Raw genomic sequence first — 21,862 nt, forward strand, 5'->3', positions numbered from 1 at the left:
AGCAAAAGTGAATGAGAAGCAAAGAAAAAGAGCAAACATACTTCGGGGCTGACACTTTAGAACACGTGCCAAGCATCATCACACTGGGAGACAAGAAATGTGCAGAAATATGAAAAGAAAAAATTTCCAGCCAAATTCCAAAAGGTCTGGAGAAATCATGGAGGCCCTTTTGTGTCTGTCCCTAATTTGCAGAGTGAATAGACTCTGTGCTGTGTCAGTAGGCTGCAGATCCTTATAGTATAGGACAATGACTTAGAAAGTTGACTCTAGTCCTATGGAGAGGGCTTCATACCCATCAGGACATTGGTTTGGAAACTCTAAAAGTGCTACTCACTAAATGAACACAAAGAAAAAGTAGGCAGAAAAGGCCAAACTGACCACAGCTTCTCGCACCTACGTTTTCACACTCTTCACACCTACGTTTGCACACTCCTCACACCTACGTGTATACAGTTCCTCACACCTACATTTACGCAGTTCCTCACACCCACGTATATACTCCTACGTTTACACACTCTTCACACCTACGTTTGCACACTCCTCACACCTACGTGTATACAGTTCCTCACACCTACATTTACGCAGTTCCTCACACCCACGTATATACTCCTACGTTTACACACTCCTCGCACCTACGTTTACACACTCCTCACACCTATGTTTACAGTCCCTCACACCTAAGTTGATACTCCTCACACCTACGTTTACACACTCCTCAGACCTGTTTACAGTCCCTCACACCTACGTTTACAAACTCCTCACACCTATGTTTACACACTCCTCACACCTACGTTTATACAGTTCCTCACACATACATTTACACACTCCTCACACCTACGTTTGTACAGTTCCTCACACCACAAGGACAAAAACTTCACCTAATTAACCTAAAATGCCCATCATATGATACACCTTCACAAAGACTGTTCAATAATAATATATCTTATATATACATATTGTCATGTATAGGACCCACCCCAATGCACAGTTCTGTAAAGCTCCTAATCTTTTTTCAATACATTTCCTGAACCCAAGATGAGATTAATTATAGACTAAACCTGACTTTCAATGATTTGCACTGCAAATAAATTGGACTCCAGTATTAGATTAAATCCTTGTGCGAATCCTGAATGGCTTGAGCACAGCGGACCATTTCAGACTAGAATCCATGTTACAAGTAAGAGTGTAATGTATAGAATGTCAGGGGAGGGGTTACCTGGGCACTCTAGGGTCGTGCCATGTGCTGACACCAGTCTGGGTATGCAAGAAGTACACCTGACCCTGCTGCGTGGTGCGCTGCTCTGTGGACCAATTGGAGAGAAGAGGATGATGTAAGTCCTTGGTGACATGAACATGACAAATATAAACTAAACCCCATTAATTGGTTTGAACCAGATAGTTACATGCATGTTTCTAAATATGTAGTGTGTAAGTGCATGTAAGAAGAGTGATTATGGAAGAAACAGATTATCACAAAACTGCATGTTACACTAAGAGCTCATTTATCACTGGCAGAGATTTTCAGAGAGCCGGGATCCCACTGGCTTTCCTTCGACACACAGCGCCCCACTTTACCCGTACTCAACTACCCCCCTTTACGTGTACTTAACCTCCACCCTGCACCCTGTGTGCCTAATCCTCACCCAATCCGCTTGATGCACACACGCACGCATGCGCGCACACACACACACACACAACCTTCCTGCAGATTTCAGAGATACAACAGCAAACACACTGACTGTCCTTACAGCCTTTCTGCACACACACAAAGGTGCAAGCACATGCTCGTATGGTCCCTATGGTCACCTGCTCTTGAACCCTGTAGTTGGGGCACGTCAGGGAGAGACACACACTGCTCTCTCCAGAGTCACAACTTTAATCAAGTTCCCTTAGCAAAACCTCTCACTTCACCAAGTCAAAGCTTTGTGTGTGTGTGTGTGTGCACTTTGTGAAGGCATCAACAGCATTCCTCTGGCAGACAGAGTGTATAACTGGCTCCAGTATCTGTTCAGTCTGAACTGACCCCAGACGTCTGGTGCAGATGACGCACAATGGTTTGTTGATGTGCATGTGAACTAACCGTAGCCCTCGGGCAGGTCTGGTGGCGTGTGGAGGTGAGTTCGGCTCATGTAGTTTCGGTGCCTCTGAGAACGCACACGCCGCTCCTGCACCCGCAGGTCACCCACCTGCACACCTGCCGCCCCATTCGGGGTCATGATGGGCGTGTTCTCATCCACCAGGCAGCTGAGTGGCCGGCCAGGGCTCGAGTACTCTGACGCTGGCCTGGAGAGGAAGGAGGGCAGGGAGACAGACAGATTTATAAGTCGGTGTATGGACTACTAAATGTTACAAAAAGAGGAAGGAAAATTAAATAATGCTAAAGAGCTATCAAAAGACTACAAATAACATCAAACATGAAAAAGTAACACAAGTATATATGGCTTAAAGGATTAAATGCTCAGTTTGGTGCATCTTTCATCAATGGCCTTTCTCAGCTTGTTCCTATAGTCTTGTTTAAGTACATCTGAAAAGCAAACTGAAATAACTGCTTTAGTCCAGAGCCTCCCCTAGCTCTCTATTACAGTTATTTCCTTATTTAGCAGGGGATAATGTCTTGGACTATTCAAAGGAAACCAACACAGGGTACAGGGACAGGGTGAAGTTCCAGACAGCAGGCAGTCATTCCATTTCTGCTCGACTTCCTGGTGAATATGAATATGTCTAGTGCTTCAGTGAACTGTAGGGAACTGACACACTGAGAATGTGTGTGTGAGTTTGGGTGTGTGTGTCTGGGTGTGTGTGTATAAAAGAATGTAAGGGTATAGGTCATGTCTCAGTGTCTGCACTGTCTGTACAGACTCTTTCTCTGTAGTGATTTCTTATTGGTTATGATAACCGAGGTCACGCTGTTTAAGTATGTGTGTGCTCTGCTGGTTTTGGTCGCTATAATTCTGACAACAAAATTTGTGGACTTGCCCTAATAAATGTGGGTCACATTGAGATTACACTGCACAATGTCTCACAAATGGCAAAAAAAACTCCTTAATCAATTAATGTGTAAAAGGACAATTTTAAGCAGGTAGAGCAAGACCCTTTCTAACACACCCGAAGTCTTTTTTAAATGTAGTAACTGAGTTAGCCATTTACTGCAGCATTGAGAAGTACACTCAGATAATCCAGAATGCTACCATAAAAGAAACAAATATGAGCTAGTGTCAGGAGAGCCACCCTGATCTCCAGACAGCTCTCGCTCACCTGGTGGGTCTTTCCCACTGTGTGCTGCGCGTGATGTGGTTTAGGTACTGGATGCGACCAGACGCTGTTCTCCTTTCCTCCCAGCTGCAGAGCATGCAAGCATGGATGCACGCACAGACAGACAGACAGACAGACAGACACAGTTCTTAAGAGCCTACTACAGTCACTTTGCAGTGAAAATACAGTTTTATTTTAGAGTGGACCATATAACCTCTTGGCACCAGGAACTCACCCATCCGGTAGGTCATTGTCGAACAGACGACTGCAGTCTACCACCGGTCCCCCAGTGCCAATTCTATCTCTGGACTGTAGACTCACTGCGCACATACATAGCCAGATGGAGACATATCAGGCAAAGAACATTTAGCACTCATCTAGATGTTTAAAACAGGAGTGAAACAGCTTGGCAACCTTCAGCATGAAGCTGTTTGGGCTAAGCATGGCAATGTTTGGGGTGGTCTGTACTGCTCCTTTCATGAAAACATGTAAGAGAGATGTGTTGCAGACCCATCAGCAGTGGTGGGAGGCATTAACCCTCAATGGGCTCTCACAAAGTGCCACGAAGTATCCATCATCAAACTATGTCTGAATGGGTTTAGGAATGCAGAGGGTAACATTTCTAGGAATGTTGACTTTACAGATGAGCATCGCTCCTGTAATTAGACAACATTCCCAACACTGACATAACAGGAAACGACGCGCAAGTGGCTTCGCACGAGAGCATGGGCTCTCTGATTCAGAGGCTTGTTCATAGCAGAGGAGGGTGGGGAGGTGGGGGTCTTTCATGCTGCTGCACTCCAGGTCTTGTGAGCCATTTACAGGGTGTACTCCATGCCTTCCCTCTTAAACTGAACCAAGGAGAACCAGACAGAACCACATGCTGTGTCACACTGGCATCCTAAGATGCAATTGCTATGGGCCTCAGCATTTCATGAAAGGGTCAGCTTAATATTGATGTGCTGTGTTTCTTATCTTTAGGAGATTTTGAGCATCATCAGGCATGAAAAATATATATATTTTTAAATCTCAATTAAATTCCTCCAAAATGGTGATGAACAGAGTTGGGCAGCTACTGAGTAATGAAGTGTGTGGAATATGAAACCTGGGTACATAAACATTCATGTACAAGTGAGAGCTCCTGTAATGCGTTGTGCGTCAGATGAATGTGTGAGTTTTAACAGTCATTGTAGAGAGGCTTTGGTGCTCCCCTGGGGCCCTCCTGACTCACAGGATGAAAGTCAGATGTGACAGGTTGAGTGGGAAGACAGGAATTCTGGGGGAAATTGCCCCTTCCGATGACAGGAAGGAGGAGGGCGGGTCAAATACAAGTCAATTTCTTCTAGCCATTCATGTTCGTATGTAAATGGAATAAGGCAGAACCGTAAATGAAGCTTTCGGATCTGCTGCAGTCACGTCGAAAGCTGCCAAAGGTCTCAAGCCAGGACAGAAGGAGGATTGCAAGAAAGAGAGTGAGGAAATGGCAGACATACTGACCTACTATTTGGCCCCTCACTGTGTCGCTGTCATTGGGCCCCAACTTGTTGAGATCCAATCTTTGATCTGTCAGTCAGAGGGGGGGAGAGAAACATAAATGATCACTTTTTGGTAAAGAAAAAATTCTCACAACACTTATAATTTCTGTTCCATTTTAATTTCATATTCAGATTATCAGTTGTGATATTTGTAAGTCTCTAAACACTCAACCCTGTCCAAACTCGATGAAAACTATCAAAAGTTGATGATAAAAGACGAGAGAAAAAGACAAGTGTAGGTCTCCCCCTGCCTACACGGCCCTGCCACCATGCAACCGTTTCTGCAGCTGGCACCTCAGTGAGGCACTCAGGCCCTGCAGCATAAAACAGACAAGCAGCTCTACTACGGCCCAATACAAACACCTACAAGGTCACACACACGCACACGCACGCACGCAAGCACACACACACACACACACGCGCACACGTGTCGCTGCAGTGCGCACAAAGCCTGCTTTATCCTTTGCAGACTGAAGAAGTAGAGATGCTAAGTCCCTCTGTTTCTACATTTCACCATGGGAAGAGCAGGACAGGAATAACAAGTAGGGTTTCTTACTATGAAACACACACACACACACACACACACACACACACACACACAGACATGCTGAATGACAGCTAAGTCAGGATGTATCGCTAGACTAAACAGGGATGGGTCAAATTGCAAGTCTACACACAAACACACACACGCACGCACACACACAAACACAACTATAACCACAGGGAGACAACGACTAAACAGCTTCAAATGAAAGAATGATAAACCCACATCAAAAAGACCACAACATAAAAAGGAAAAAGACAGACAGGAGAGAGAAACAGTTTTAAAGAGAGAAACATAAGATAAACAGATTAAACAGATAAGGGTAAGGAGAAAGAGATGATGAGACACCAGAGGGACAGACAGCTAGACCAAGACAGCGAGGGAGAAAGGCAGACAGACATCAGGAAACTGGGCAGAAAGGAATCCCTCCCAGCCATGGGAGAGGCTGGTGGTTTCCTGTACGCTGTCAGGAAATCAGCCATGTTGTTTTTAAATTTCTCCTGACCAAAACACAGGCCCAGAGCAGTGGCAGACAGCGTGCGACAGGCACCTTGGCCCCAGCAGAGCCTGGTTCTGCTTCACTAGCTAACAAATGAACCCCAGTGTTCCCAAGGCTTCAGGTCTGAAACTGGGATGATTGTGCTAGACACCGTCTCCCTGACAAACAGTGTTATTTACATCCAAACATAGGTAATGCTGCTCCGGATTTCAACATGCATGTTATTGCCTGTATGTTCTTTCAGAACGGAAGCTGTGCAGAGACACCACTAAGCTGCACCATTAAGATGTGCATATGCATGTGTGCACTCAGAGCACAGTGTGCACACTCAGTTCTTGCCTCCCAAACATTTTTCTAATAGGACCAAAAAGCACACACAAACACACGCAAACACACTCAAACACACTTACAACCAGTGTCTTTGAGACGGTTGATGGAGTTGGAAAGGAGCCGTACGCAGCCCAGAAAGCCAGCACCCTGCTTCTTGTGAATCTTCTTATGGTTCCACACACTGATCGTGATGGAGTCCAGCTTCCCAATGTATCTGCACAGAGACAACACACACAGTGGTAAATCTCAGAAACTAACACGTCAGTTCCATAATATTACACAGAAGCAGACTTGGTTAGGACTGCTCGACTCCTGCACTGCGAGGGTGGTAATCTGCTGGTATTACAGCACTCTCTATGCCATGACGAAAGGAAAAACTGGGACACCACAGGCCTCAATGCACAACAGCCTTGGCCAGAGACCCCCAAGCATGTCTGAAATGTCACAAGCTCTCAGGCTGCCAAAGTGAAAGAATCCTCTGTTGGAGAAGAGAGAGGTAAGAGGAGGAGGGACAGAGAGGGGGGAGATGAAAGGAGGCGAGTGGTGGGAGACTAAACTAAGAGAGAGATGGAGCAGTCTCAGACATTCGGCTGAAGCCCAGGTGGGATGGAGGCAGCCACGGAAACCCAAACAAGCAAGAAGAAGAAGAAGGGTTCCTGCTCCAGAGCTGGCAAACATTTATCACATTCTCTGAACCAGAGAATTTAATAAAGCTGTGAGTTCAGGAACTGCTCTGATCCAAATTATGTGGAACTTGTGCATGCGCCAAACTGCTTATTTTCAGACAATACATCTGCTTTTAATAGACTGCTGACCAGACATCGGGCCGAAATCCGACCAAGGCATAAAAGGCACTGATAACCTGTTTGATCACTTTACCATCTGAGCTGGGAGGGGCCTAAAGAACTCTAACATGCTTGAATGCAAACATTTAACATAACAAAGCAGGTCATGTTTCCCAGTGAGCACTAACATCCTGAAGTTGACAGATGGGCTTTAGCATAGGCAAATATACCCAACAACCAGCTGCAGGAATCACAAGCAGGTGTGTAGAGAAGCCAGAAAGCTTGAAGGTTGACACTTTTCAGACACTGACCTGGCTCCAGTGAGCAGGTACTGGTCAGTGAGAGCTAAGCTGAGCAATAGCTGCTGTGTTAAGACAAGGACAAAAATGCACAAGAGCTTGGAACAGGATGGGAGGGCTAGCTGCATCTCAGAGACACAGAGTCCACATGTGGCCCCTGGTTAGAGTCTGCATCTAGAAATCTTTACCCTATATACAGCTTTAACAATGATATTGTTTTTAATGTCCACTATTTGTTTTATAATTCCCAGTGGTCTATTAAACATAGAGAAAGAAACTGGAGCAAACAGAAATTCACCAGTGTTCCTTCTTCTAACCACTCAAACCAGATGAGCACTAGCACAGGCCATGATTATCCACAGACAGCAGATTGAGCACGTGCCAGGTCTACCTCCATCTCTAGCTCATGTGCTTTTGTTTTTAGTGCAAATGCTCTCAGCGCTGCAAGGATGAGCTTGGGCATGTGGTTGCACCACGCATAGCCCACTGAAGGGCGACCAGCGAGTGAGCCAGACCTCTGCCCTTCCAGCTGTCGGCAGGAGCGAGAGTACATGGTAACAGTTTTCCACCCTTACTCGCAACACATTAGGCTCCATCCCGAGGGGTGGGGATCCCATCACCCCAGCAACCAGACAACAGTGCTTCCTCTGGTTGTCAGCCTCACGTGTGGGGAAACTTATTCTTGCCCTAATTCTTAACCTAACACACACACACACACACACGCACTTTCTCTTTTAGGACTCTTGGGAAAATGACATTGAGAGGCTGGTCTGGAGGAAGGTCAGTATTTTTAGTCAAAAACCTCAGCTCTCCATCAACACAAAGAGAGAGATGTGTTCTAGGTTGGGCCCTTTAAAACTCTTTTGAAGACCCATGAGCAGATTTGAGTGCTATGGGATATATCTTATTTAATCTACTGTGTACTGTCAAAGGTAACCTGTTTGGTTAATATATAACCTAGTAGCCTATATATGGCAAGGCTAGTGACAATTTTGATGCATTAATTGCAGGCATGTTAAACGCTGGTGAAGAACTACAATGGAAAAAGCTCACAGTGGAAAAGCTATGAGAGAATGTAAAGCAGCTACCCAAACAAATAGTTAAGAAAGTTACAGGAAATCAGAATGCATGCCATTCACAAGTAGCTTGACTAAAAGAAAAACAGAGCAGCAGAAGACATTTGAAAACTGGCATGTAAAAGACCTGCATTGGAAAAAAAATAATGAATCTTCTTCAATGACACCACTGCCCTACACTCATTAGTAATGTGTCTGGTCTCCAGTAAAGCTGTGTGAGAGCTCAAGAGGCTGCGTGCTGTGCTGGTGAGTGTGTGTTTGGGTGAGAATGTGAAGGAAAAGTGTGTGGTTGGTGAGAATGTAAAAAAGAGAAGATATGTGTGTTTGCATGGTGTGTGTGTGTGTATGTGTGTGATGCAAAGGGCACACATGGTAGCATGAGTTGAGCACTTACAGGTCATAGTGTTGGTTCCATTTGGGGTCGAGGGTGTTTCTCACAGTGTCTGTGGAGTGGCACTGCCCTGAACCATCCACTACCACTTTAGCAAAGGGGTCAGGAAGGCCTGCCACAGGGATTACAATACATTACAATACATTACACATGTTACACACACACAAACACACACACTTTGGCTAAAAAACACTGCAGACAGTGCTATTATAAGACAGGTGAGCAGTACTTGGCATCTGGGTGACTGACCCTAACAACCTGTTACTTCCACCAAAACAACTCCAAACAACTGCAAACACCACCCTCAGCCCTGAAACTGCTGCATCCCTGCTCTTTCCCTCAACTTCCTGACTGCTCTCCCCAGACTTGTCCCTCTCTCTCTGGGGTTATCTGATCATCATAAATGTACTGCATTGTGTGGTGGAGAGACTACAGATGACACAGAGACATATTACGCTTTTCTTTGTGCATGTGTGTGTGTATTACTCGTAGTCAGGGGTGCTTTATCTCCTTATACTGACCCACATTTCTAGCATCTCATGAGGGAAAATACTTATCTCACTCGGCACACTTCAAACAGACAGGACGACTCTAAAATGCTGAGCTGATTTACATAGACTTCCCAAAATAGAGTGCTCTGCCTCTCACTTTCTCTCACTCTCACTTATCACTCTAGCTCTCTGGGATACTTACGAAAGAAGTCTTTCTTTGCCAGATTCTTCGCACATAGCACTGCAAAGAAAACAGAAGGCCATTTAATTCCATTGCTTACTCAAGATGAAAGGTTTTTTTTTTAAACAAACACATCAAAAGCCAGTTAGAAATAAAACATTGCTAACAAACATTCTGCAGACTCAACCCAGCACTCGGTCCGTAATGGTCCACGTGCATGTTTATTGCAGCTCAAGTGATTAAGGCAGTATTGTATTGGGGGGATGGCTACCTAAGCTGGCCAATGAGCTGTATTTTTAGGCCACAGCGGGCTGAAATGGGTCAGAAGATGCTGAGTCTGGCACTCTTGTTGAGCTCAGTTTTAGCAGGCGCACTTTAGAAATGCATGACTGGCTACAGGGAGATGGAGAGCGGCTGGCTTATGCTACATCTGGCCCCACCTAGGCCCCGCAGTTCCACACCTAAAGGGTTTGCAAACCAGACGAATTGCCATCTGAAAGCACTAAGGGGCAGTGAAATGCAGTACTTCAAATGAACAATATGGAGGGCTGTGCTAAACAGAACATGCAACGTTCTGCTCTCAGAATAGGCCAGGCTTTTAGGCAGTTATTTTGAGCTTACAAAGGGCTCTTTACCTGAGAACCACTTGCTGTCTGATCACAACCAAAACCAATGAATAGATTCTGCAGCAGTGGGGCGGCTGAGTGAGACGAGGGCACTTTCGGTATAAAATCATTTAGCCATGCCTCTAGCTCCTTAGTGCACATGGGTCAAAAGCTCCAGTACTTCGCCACACAGGGTTCTGTCCTTTGCGTGCTCACCAGGAGTTCACCATGCACACAGCATTCAACAGCCACTTCAGGGAGATGGGCAGGCAAGAACCAAAGACAGACAGAAGAATGAAAAAAGATGTCTGGTTGTCCGGATGGAGATGCAGAAAAAACAAACAAACAAACAAACAGAATGAAGGCACAGTGCCAAAGGGTGATGTCAAGAGTGAGCAGAGGAAAGGTGCTTGTCAGAAACACTGCCTTTGAGCTATTCAAGCTGAACCAAAACAGAGCAGCCTGCCAGTTCTAAGAAATTGGAGACAGTAAAGAATAACAGATCGGAATGTGTGTGTGCACTCATGCGCATGAAGGGTAAAGGACCTGCATAACACACCCAGCCAGGTGAGTAGCAGACTTTACATAGCTAACCCAAACATACAAAGGCACGCTCATACAGAAGAACCAAATACTCCCTCACGCATTCTGTCTGCTTCACATTGAGGCCTGTTCTTTTACAGGCAGTCAAGCTATGTGGTGAGGAAAGAGCTTGTACAGTACAGTGGCCCTCATGAGTGACGGCATGGGGAAAGGTAATTGGAAACAGACTCGTCCACCACCACACATGCACATCCATACACACACAAACAACCTGCACCCACTACCATGCATCCACCTCACCTATATGTAAACAACCTACGCCCACTACACGCATCCATCTCCACCTTTTACACAAAGAACCTACCATGCACACCTATGCCTATACACATGCCTATGCCCAATGTTTGATCATTCTCAGCTTATCCACTTCCCCACCTGCACTGTGTTGTCTGCGGGTTTGGAGCCATTGCAGTGCAAAGCAAAGAGAGGGAAAGCATGTCAGGATCCTCTGGGGGAGAGAGGGAGGGAGGATGTATGGAGAAGTGTACATGCTTGCTCCACAGACCAGGAAGAATTTCTCTGCACAAACATCCCTGGGAATGTGTACGGTTCCCACTGAAACCCCACCTCATCACTCAAACATCTGGAATGCATCTCTTTCTTGCTCGCACTTTGTGAATGCCAGTCACGCCACACATACAGCCCCTGCGATGGGGCTTCAGCACCTTGCCCTGGAGTTTGCATTTGCCATTAATTATTCACAGCTTGTGTGTACCAGGGGGCTGGTTAGTGGGCCTTTAGCTTTCCTATAACCCTCCATCTTTTACCTCTCTGCCCGCTGAACAGGAAACACCAGACAACCTCAAGGCAGCAGGGAAGAGGGCTGGGGGGGGGGGGACTGGTGGTGAAATAAAAATGGCGATGTATTGATCAGCACACTGACAGAGCCTCAGGAGCTGGCTTTCTAGACTGACCAAAGACCCATCACACTGCTAAATTAATAGGCCTAATGGCTGTGGGAAACGGGGGAATTCTGTGACATTATTACAAAAGTGCATATGCATGATGCAATCTGCATAACATTATTTGATGACCATTCCCTTTAATTAATTGTTAGCAAATCAGCATTACTGATGAAGCTCTTGAATGTTGCATCCACCAAATAACAATCATGGCTATGAAATGCTAGAAGTAGCAGAGCTGTTAGTTAAACCATTTTAACTTTGATTGCTGACAAAGCTAACTCTAACAATTATATTTATGTAGCTCCTTTTTGTCATTGGGTTGGAAACTGGACAGATGATTCAAGTAGGTTTTCTGGCTACTACCAAGACCCAGTAACACCATTATTAATGGAAATGGTGTGAAAAAGGTAAGCTTCTTTTGTCCTTGTAACTTACAATGAAACTACATTTCTCTCAAGAATAATTTTAATGTAGCTGAGCTACAATATTTGTAGAGTAACTTGTAGTTTAGCAAAGTCCATTTTAATGTAGCTTCACCATCTGTGACAACAAATTCAAGTTTTTGTTTTTTACCAAACACTAGGTTATTTAACATTTAGAGCTCTGCCAAATTAAGAGTGATTCCTGTGCATGGGCTTCAGCTCATCAATTGTACATAGGTAACTGTAATTCTCACATCACATACTGAATTCCCAAAGCATGTGTCTCCCAGTTTGTTCTACAGTACAACTGGACACTACACACCCACTAAGCAGGCAATGCTCACAGACCATCTGACATTTCCGTATGTACCAAGACAGTGGTCCAGCGACTTGCTCATTGGCTTTGGATGTGAATGTTGATTGGTTTAGAGCAGATTAAGGGCCCATCCAAAAGGTTCTGCCCATCCATTCTTCTTAATAAAGGTATTAGAAAGTCTAAAGTAAGGCTGTGTGATATGACACAGTGACTATATGTATATAGTGTGGCACTAGAAAAACATCTACTGTTTAATATTTTCCTAATTTATTTTGTTATATGCACTACAGCAAAGGTCTTAGGCAACCATTAGATTTGTTGTTTTAGCAATGGTATAATGACTATATATAATTATTTTTCAGTCTGTTCATTAGAATACAAGAAATATGTATGTAGTATTAAAAAAATAAAATTAAAAAATTAATAAATAGATATTTTTTTAAAAATCCGAAAAACCAAATTCTATAAACTATAAGTATTTAGTATGACTCCCCTTACGCTTGAGCAATAGCAGGAACCTGCCTCTCTTGAACATAGATAATTATATCAGAACAGTCTCCCCAAAAGAGTTCTAGATGTGCTTAGCACCAAAGAAGGTCGCCATGTGGAGGCCATTTTGTTCTGAAAATTGTGGGGGTTTTTGTTTGTTTGTTGTTTTTTGTTTTTTTTACATTTTGTATACACATTTCCTGGATTTTCTGTTTGTTTGTTTGTTTGTTTATACACACACACACACACACACACACACACACACACACACACACACACACACACACATACATACATAGAGAGAGAACAATACTGTTCTACTGTTGGGTATGTTTGGCTTTTACATTTTTGACCATATTCAGATTATTTAGGACTATATTTATTTGCAACTAAAAACCATTTTCTCTTGTTTTTATATTTTATACGTTACCATTTTAGATTTTCTTATATGTGTAATTTAAATTTAGCACAAAAGTTCTAAATAAAAGAAAAGAATTAATCATATCTGAGTAAGTACCTTTTATTTATCAAGTATATAATTCAATGCAATAAGAAATAGGTCTTTCTATGTGGTCGTTTTATAAACAAATTATTCCTTGAATTACAGTAAATGTGCTATGTTGTGATAAATATCATTATCTGGATATGAAATGACACACTGGGATATGAGATTTTGGTCATATCACACAGCACAAGTCTAAAGATGTAAAAAAAAGTCTAAAGATTTGTTTGTTCCAGCAAAACTGGAGCAAAACTCTCATCACACAGGCCCCAAGGGTTTCACTCTAGCCTCCCACAAGACTAGAAAGGTTGTGAGAAATGCAGATTTCAGTTTGGTGGGTATGCGTACGTGCTGTACAGTCCAAAATGTTTGTTTTATGTTACTTTTTGCCCCCATGGGCTAAATTAAGACATGGAGGCTGAAAGCAGCCAAGTCAGATAGAATGAATATGAATGTGTTTGTGTATGTGTGTGTGAGAGAGACATTTGACGCCAGGAAGGGAAGTGGTCAGGGGCGAGAGCCAGTCTCCCAATTGGCTTCCCCTCAGACAACCGCGAGCCACAGAGATGACGAGGACCTTACACTGGACAGAGCTTGGTGTGTGTAGGGGAACATTCAAGAGTGAGAACGGTCTATGTCATTAATGGTGTCCCTTTGCTATGACTTTTCCATTTATCAGCTTCAGTAATATTATACTGACTGCAAGCCTGGTAGGTTCCCTGGGAAGTGCCTAGCCTACCACACTGGCAATGAGAGGTCCTACTTACAAGAGGAAAAAGGCTATTTCAAAAGGAAGCTTGTTATTTCCTTTCAATGACTCATCAGCCACTCAGGCGAGACATGAAATGTGACGGGCCCATACCAGGGAGGAGCGCCGTCAGTCTGGTGTTTTCCCGCCGGTGTTCAGTGTCGAGCGAGACTTCCCAGCAAACCTGTGGCTGGGAAGAGTCCCCACCCGCCTTGCACTGAGCCACTCCCTGCAGACATCCTCACACTGTCTCATTGCAGCAAAGAGAAGGAGGGAGCGAGAGACTGGAGGGAGGTGTGAAGTCGTGGGGTGGCGGAGTGGCGGTAAAATCCACAGATAAGGGAATGCAAGCCAAAAAATGCTGGGGAGGGGAAAAACAGTGGCTCACATGTATGCAAAAGTGCACAAATATTTTACTGTAGTGCATCTTTGGTCATTTTTTTCACGGGCATTAAATTATCTAGGGCAGCATCAGCACTCCATATGTGTGTTCTGTCTGTAATGCCACATTTGCTTTCATCCTGGCTGTGCTTTCTGTGGCTTTCATCAAAACTTGGCCAATGTTTTTAATAAGGAAATACCCTTCTTATGCAATCTACATGTCTGGTTAAACAAGATTAGGCTAATATTCTTGTTCACTGGCAAAGACAGTTATCCTGGATTAAAGACACAGTGGCTATTCCAACATGTGGCTAATGGCAAAAAGAGGGTAAAATATACATTATAAAGTTATATGAAGCATGTGAGAATAATTATATGGTTTGGGCTAAGTGGTGTGACCAACCAGTGAACTGCTTCAGAAATGTCTTGAACAGCAAAGGATACTGAGTCAAACTGGATTTGGAATTAAGCAAGACAATTGCGGGTTTAGGTAGGATGATCAAATATTTGGGCAATGAAAAGGAAGTTTTCAAGAGTCAACAGTATTTTAATTAGCCAGTGACTCCCTGACACAACACCACACAGACACACAGCTTATTTTTATACAGCTCACAAACTTCTAGAAACTTCTAGTGACTCCAACACATACATAAATCAAGGCACAACAAAAACAGGTAATAAGTTGCTGAAATTTTCCAGTGGAAAAAAAAAAGATTTCACCATAGCAAATGTTTGTCAATATAAGACTTAGAGTGAGAAGCAAAAATAATTTAGTAGAGTCCAACCTCAGCTGCTCTGTGACCAGCATGAATTCACCTGCAAACTCCTCATCCTTACATATCCCATGCAGTTATGCGCAAATGATAAGACTACACAACACCTCCCAACACAGAGCATAATTAAAACGCATTAGATACATTATTGGCACACGAAACCCATTAGGCAAAGGGCCTGGTTTTTCAGTTCCTTGATCCAACGCTACATTTCTGTGTAGCAGATAAAGCAAGTTTAACTGTGACAAAAGCACATCAGTTGTCACTCTTAAAGTCGTCACTCTTAAAGCGACGTGCTTTGATGGACAGTGATTTTGATGGCAGGAGCCTTCCATGACAAAAAGAAATATGACAGCTTAAATCAGAGGGGCTGCATCGTAAAATTCAGTTTTACTGGCTGGGGTCTGAGCAACTCTGGACAAAGCGTCAAACAATTCTTCATATGCACATGGTGGTAACTAATTTGGCAAACCCAGATGGAGTGGCCTAAACTATGCAGTGTTATTTAGCAGTGACCCAAACCTAAAACACCTGAGCATTGACCCAAACCTAACACACAACGTTAGTAGAGCTTTATTACTTGCACACCATTACTTTTTCTGATCTACATTACCCCAAATCCAGCCAAACAAGAGGGCAAGCACTTCAAGCAGAATATAAAAATGTATAGTTTGTGTTCACTCGCACAATAGATGTATACATATATATACACAAACATGATTGCAACTATGTAACCCAGTGCAACTAAGTCAAGCAGAAGGGCAGGGTCGTCATAGCAACGGCAGGCTCAAGTCACACGGCTGGTGGGAGAAGAGAGAGGCTTCTGTGTGTGCCGGCATGTTTCGCATTCAGTGCCTGATCCCGGCTGGGCTGAAGGAACTCACTGACAGGACACACTCAGTTCAACAGAGCACTGGGAAAGCCAACAACGTGAAAGGAGGGACGGCGGACAGGGAACATAAAAGATGGACCTTTTTGGTCAACAAGAAAGAGGCAAACTAAACCTGACCAAAAACAATTATTTGGTCATTTTGGTAGCCCAAATAATTGATTTTCCAGTAAACCTTTTAAAATTAATACACAGAGCTGTAATGGTCACTTAACTCTATTTACATTTGTAGTAAATAGTCTTGAAGCTTTAGTTAAAAATAAATAATAAAATATAGGACATGCAATTTAAGTACTACTTTCACAAAAACAGATATTTGAGATATTTTTAAATTAGACTACATATTCATTTGGCAGTATTTATTTTGAGCTATTAGTGTTTTATTTCTACCTTTTTCTATCAATAATAGAGCCAAAAAATTAACATTTCACTAAACACAAGCTAACTCCTACACTAGCATATCCCACTTCACATCCATACTATACAGTAGTATAGTACAGCCCTAGGCACTGTGCATGAATTAAGTTCCTTAGTGGCTTACTGCCTTGAATACTGATCTGCTTTCCTGGTTTGAAGGATTTAATACCAGAAAGTAACTGATCCATGCCAGGTGCCTTGTGCAATGTTCTGCTTTGCCACTGCAGCAATGATGTGCATCAAGCCAGCTTCATTCAAGGGCTGAATGAGTGTAAAAGAATAAGGTAGCAAGGCACTGGTGAAGGCTAGTTGATATGGGGATTACAAGAGCAAAACAACAAATATGCTGTAGGAAAGTTAAAACTTCATACAAAAGCATATGCTACACCCCCCCACCCCCCGCCCCCATCATCTTCAAGAAACGAGTTGTACTATTACACTACTGTGTATGTGATTATTACAGTTCTGTGTCTGTGACCTCATATATGTCTTCTCCTGATTAATCAACTATACCGGAACATACATTTTACTTATTTTTTTGCAGTATTGTGTATTAAAGGCACAATTTTTTTTTAAATAAAGTACTGAAAGATCCTTTCAAAAACAGACTGGACAAACATTCAACCTCCTCTTATATTGCTTATGTCTGGCATAGAACAGTCACCATGGACCCTAAGAGATTAAATTTCTACTATTGAGACCAGAAAGGTCCTCTATAAGCATTCTCTCTCTCTGTAGTGTTAGTGGTTAGCTATCTACTTCATGCAGTGCAATATATGCAAAGATGTGGAGATGTGAGGGAGCAGAGTGGGGTAAATCAAAACTTTCCCAGCTCATTAAAACTTCATACAGTCATAACCGAGTCTGCGATGTTTCAAGTTTCAAGTTTGGTTTATTTGTCCCATACATAGTCATACACAGTATAACTCGCAGTGAAATGGTTTGAGAGTGTTCTGTCCAAACTGAGGGAAAAAAAAAAAACAGGGTGCATAGAGAAATATATATTCTATATATATACAAAATATATTAACAATGTATGTACAATATATGTATATTATGTTTATATACACAATGTACAATGTATATATGGATATGTATATATGTATGCACACAATGTACAGTTCCATCTTACAATTATGGAAGCCTATTCAACCACCCCCCTGCCCCCCTATGAGATGTTAGACTTTTGTGTCTGACATTCAGTAGCCTCTACTGCCAGTTCAAGCCCCAACATGTCTAACAAGGTAAAATATTCGCTAACAAGGACAGATATTTTTTTCTTAGCTTAAACCTGCTATCTAACACTACACAACTATTTTAATACAACATCAGACCCTGGGAGGGAGAGGATTTAATGTTCACCCATGTGCTCTCCTAGCTGTTCATAAAACAAAAGTCACTGTTAAATTTGACTTGATCATGATACTGTTGAAATGGACTATTAAAATTCTGATTAGGCAATTCACCGGTGTCAGACTGTCAAATCCAGGCCCTCCGAACAGAATGAGTTGTCTCAGTGCAATGCAGAACCCCCAGCCCCAACCATCAGGTCCAGCTCTGCTGGCCTCTGGCCATGTTTTGACTCCAGCTCTAGGGCCACATGCTCTCATTTGCAGTGTTGTTCTTCTAAAAACAAAAAGGCTCTCTCCTCCACCCTTGCCGCCCTACTGCCTTCTTAAAACAGCAAAGAAGGGAATGGAGGGGGAGAAGAAAGAGAGACAGAGTTACTACAGCCCCAGGTCTAATCTCAGGTTTGTTTCCTCTTCCAGTATACCCAGATTGCTCTCCTTCTTAAAAGCCTTTTCCTCCCACTCTCTTGGTCACTCATTAGCCTGGGCTGTTGACTCTATGTCCCGCCTGTCCGAGGTCACATGTGACTCATGACATGCTCTTATCTAAAGCGGGACACCGTGGTGGTAGAGAGGAACAGGGGCTAAGTGACAAGCTAGGAGCACAGAGACTAAAAGGACATATAAGATAAATATATAAGATTCTGAAGGAATTAGCTAAATGCTGCCCTGAGCAAAGCTTAAATAGAGGTCATTCATTTCCATTTGGCTTCCATCTTCTGGTTATTTACTGTTATGATATCAAAGTGTAGATTGTTCTGCTTCTCTTGTTGGGACAATATTTGGTAAACTTGGTTCAATATTTGGAGGTAGGGTTCTGAGTTTGATTAACATGTTCCTCCTACACTCTAACATCCATAAATTCTTGTCCATTACTTCTTGTATATGGTTTGTGGTGTCAGTGAATCAAGGCTTATCTATTAGCAACTTCAGTATAGTGAATGATTACACAAAGATTGTCAAAATAATATGTACCCAGGGGTATAGAGTGTAAACCTATGAGTCTGATAAGTTTGACAGAGTGGACAAAAAAATTATCTTGCAAGGAACTTCTAATTGGAGCAGGCAGTGAGGTGGATCTGAACCTGGCTTTTTAGGTCAACCTTCATCCAGTGATCAGTGGGGCACATGCTGTAACTCTCTCCCTCCAACAAATTGCAAGGGGAAGTCCCAAGACACTGGCTATTGGAAAGATATGGCAAATAATGATGGAGACTGCCCTCAACAAAATACACAGTTGAAGAAGCTTCCCATTATAAACCTCCACAAATAAAGAGATTAGCTAGAGGAAGTGATCTCACAAGGACCTCAAAGGCAGTTGAAGTCAAAGGTCAATCAAGCATTCAAAAGACAAGGGTTTCTAAGAAATATTTCTATTGTTGTTGTTCCACAGTTGCAGCTACTATGCAAAGAAAGAGATGTCATGCCAGATTAAAATCAAATAAAGAACCTTATATGGTTAGGTAACATTCCATGCTGGCTAGTCTGTACACACTGAAACTACTGCTTTATCAGAAGTGGAAAGAGTTGCCACAATCTGATAGCCTGAGTAAAACACAATGAGCAATCTAGCAGCGACTTCACAAAAGACCCAACCCGATCTGTAACTCCATCCATCAAAAATGTGAAAAACATTTATGAAGCCTTACATCACTTTCTTCCCACCACTTTTTTTTTTTTAGTTCTCAGACCTCATCAAAAAAAATCACCTTAGATAGCATTAAGTTTTTTTCTCCAGTTTCTCGGTTGAGCATCCTTTTTCATTCACTTATGTTTCACAGCTCCCAAATGGTCAGTTCTTCCTAAAAAACAAACCAAATGCATAAGATACGATGACAATGTTGTGTTACTTAAGTGTGCAAACAGCTTCTGATTCACCAGTTTCTGATTCCCTCTGGTTAAAAGTTAGACTTTAGGTAAAAGAATCTGGTCACAGACCACACTTAAAGAACAAGGCACTGAAGGGATTTCAGAGCACAGTTTGGCTCTTTGGACCAATATGATGTAATGGAGTAGAGCTGTAGAGGAATGGGAGTTCACTAATCTCTTTAGCAGAGACAGGAGGTTTGGTGAGCTTACTGATGTTAATAGCAAAAGATATTCCTTGCTCTGAAGAGGACAAATTCCCAGTTTACATTTCTGATCAAACCATCACTTGCCAGTCTTTTTATCAAACTATGCAGCAGAACAGAATGTACTCTAATTTTATGAAGCCATTTTGGGTTGTAAAAGTCACTTTTTTGTGTGTTGTTTTTTTTTTTTTTTAGCTTTTCAGTACTATTGCTGCATAAAATACTTCAATCTGGTTGAAAGGATTTTTAAGTATTCATGTAAAAAAAGAAACTTACTTAACAGACATTTGGCATATTTATCAATATTGCACATACCGCACTATGTTGCTGTTGCTATAAGGATGGTTAATGATCACAGCAAACAAACTCCAGCTGGCAATCCAATAAGCCTGACTGTCAAAAATTGAAAGTGACCAGTATGGATAATAAGCTTTACAGAGTAAACACTGAACACTGGTAGACAGTATTGTGTCTACTCCAATCAACACTACCACGAAGGCCAAACAACTGACAACTGGAGGGACAGAGAACGGTCAAAAACAAGGTCGCATTACACCAGCTTATGTAGAACAGGAATACATCCATTCCTCTTCTTAGGAACCCACCAAATTTATTGCCTTATTATCACATACTGCTCCAAGATTGCACAGATGGTGACAGCACATGCCAAATGGCAAAATGAACAGCCAACATTACCTAAGAACTGCACCGATACATTTTCCAGTTTCTGGAGGGTTATGTCTTAGCTTAGGTGAATATGTGCATTATATTAGGTGAAGGATAGAAGAATGTTTCTTCAGTGCCGGATAAGCACCATGATTTCATAATACATTTCTACCCAATTCTTACTGCGCTGGCAGGTACAGAAGGATGAAGCCAAACCCTCAGCCAGGCACACAGATCAGGAGCTTAACCTTTGCAGAAAATCAACAGTACCTCCACTGCCACTGGACAGATCATCCCTGGACATCGCTGGACTGTAAATAAACTGTTTAACCAAAACCCCAAATACATATTGCTAATATTGCTAAAGTTGCAGAATAGCCCCAAAATAAATTAAGCTCAGTATGGGTGGGCTACATCTTGTTCTGGCAGTGATCTGACCAAAAGAAAACTGTATCTTTTGTGTAAGGGCAGTGGCCAGGTACTTCAAATTTACTGAAATGAAGATAAAATTATGTTTATATAGGACCTGGATAAAGATGAGAAACAAGAGCCTCATCAGGTTAAGGTTAATTTTAAGCATTGATCATGTCATACCTCTCAGTGTGTGTCCACTGAGGTTCATGGGACAGTCGGAATATTGGGCAGTCTCTCCTGATCCAATGGTGGTGTACTGTTGTGGGGCCTGGACCATAACGTCCTTGCTCCTCATACAACAGTATCCTGGTCCCCTGGGGCTCGTGTTTTCAGCTACTTAGTCCACTAAGTTTAAACAAAGTGTTATTAGTTCTATATAATTAGGCTAAGTTTGAAAGGAAAAGCTTCTATAAGAGATTCCTCATCAGGTAAGAGTAGATTAATTAATGAATGATTAATGAAACACCTTTGGGTTTCTGTCACTAAGATCAAACCAAACCTTTGTTCAACTGCTATGGTCTATATTAAAATGACCAACACAGCCAAAATGTAACCATTCTGAACACTAAAAAAAAGTAATATGATTTTCAAACTATTTTTTAAAACTTTTATTCATCATTTCTACAATTTGTACTAAAAGCATACACTCCCATTTCATGCACACGGTCACAGGCAAGTCTCTAGAGGATAAGCAGAGAATACTGGAGGCCTGCACCATCACGACATCTTTCTAAGAGAAAGACGCCTGCTCTGGTAGTGCCAGACTAAACAACACAGGCCTAAGCAAGCATGGATCACTACCTGGGTGTTTTTGCACCTGCCACAGGTAAACACGGATCCTACCGGAGACCACCGGCATGTGTGTTTCTGTACTACCGAAGCTCATGTTTTGTCTATGTCTCAAATGTCCACCATGAGAAAGAGAAGT

The 21,862-nt window shown here is 42.6% G+C and overlaps 1 protein-coding gene across 2 annotated transcripts in view; it reads right to left on the reverse strand.

Annotated features, from left to right (window-relative positions):
• The window catches only part of smurf2 (SMAD specific E3 ubiquitin protein ligase 2), a 39,668-nt gene that overhangs the window by 11,915 nt on the left and 5,891 nt on the right, over positions 1–21,862 (reverse strand). For both annotated transcript variants that reach the window (XM_027006550.2, XM_027006549.2), the window contains exons 2-9: positions 9,405–9,443; positions 8,715–8,823; positions 6,241–6,374; positions 4,750–4,815; positions 3,488–3,572; positions 3,256–3,339; positions 2,081–2,283; positions 1,217–1,301 (exon numbers count right to left, since the gene is read on the reverse strand). In XM_027006550.2, the coding sequence (XP_026862351.1) occupies positions 1,217–1,301; positions 2,081–2,283; positions 3,256–3,339; positions 3,488–3,572; positions 4,750–4,815; positions 6,241–6,374; positions 8,715–8,823; positions 9,405–9,443 (805 nt within the window). The remainder of the gene's footprint in view (positions 1–1,216; positions 1,302–2,080; positions 2,284–3,255; positions 3,340–3,487; positions 3,573–4,749; positions 4,816–6,240; positions 6,375–8,714; positions 8,824–9,404; positions 9,444–21,862) is intronic.

This window comes from Electrophorus electricus, chromosome 1, assembly GCF_013358815.1.
Source record: "Electrophorus electricus isolate fEleEle1 chromosome 1, fEleEle1.pri, whole genome shotgun sequence".
In the NCBI taxonomy this organism is placed as follows: domain Eukaryota; kingdom Metazoa; phylum Chordata; class Actinopteri; order Gymnotiformes; family Gymnotidae; genus Electrophorus; species Electrophorus electricus.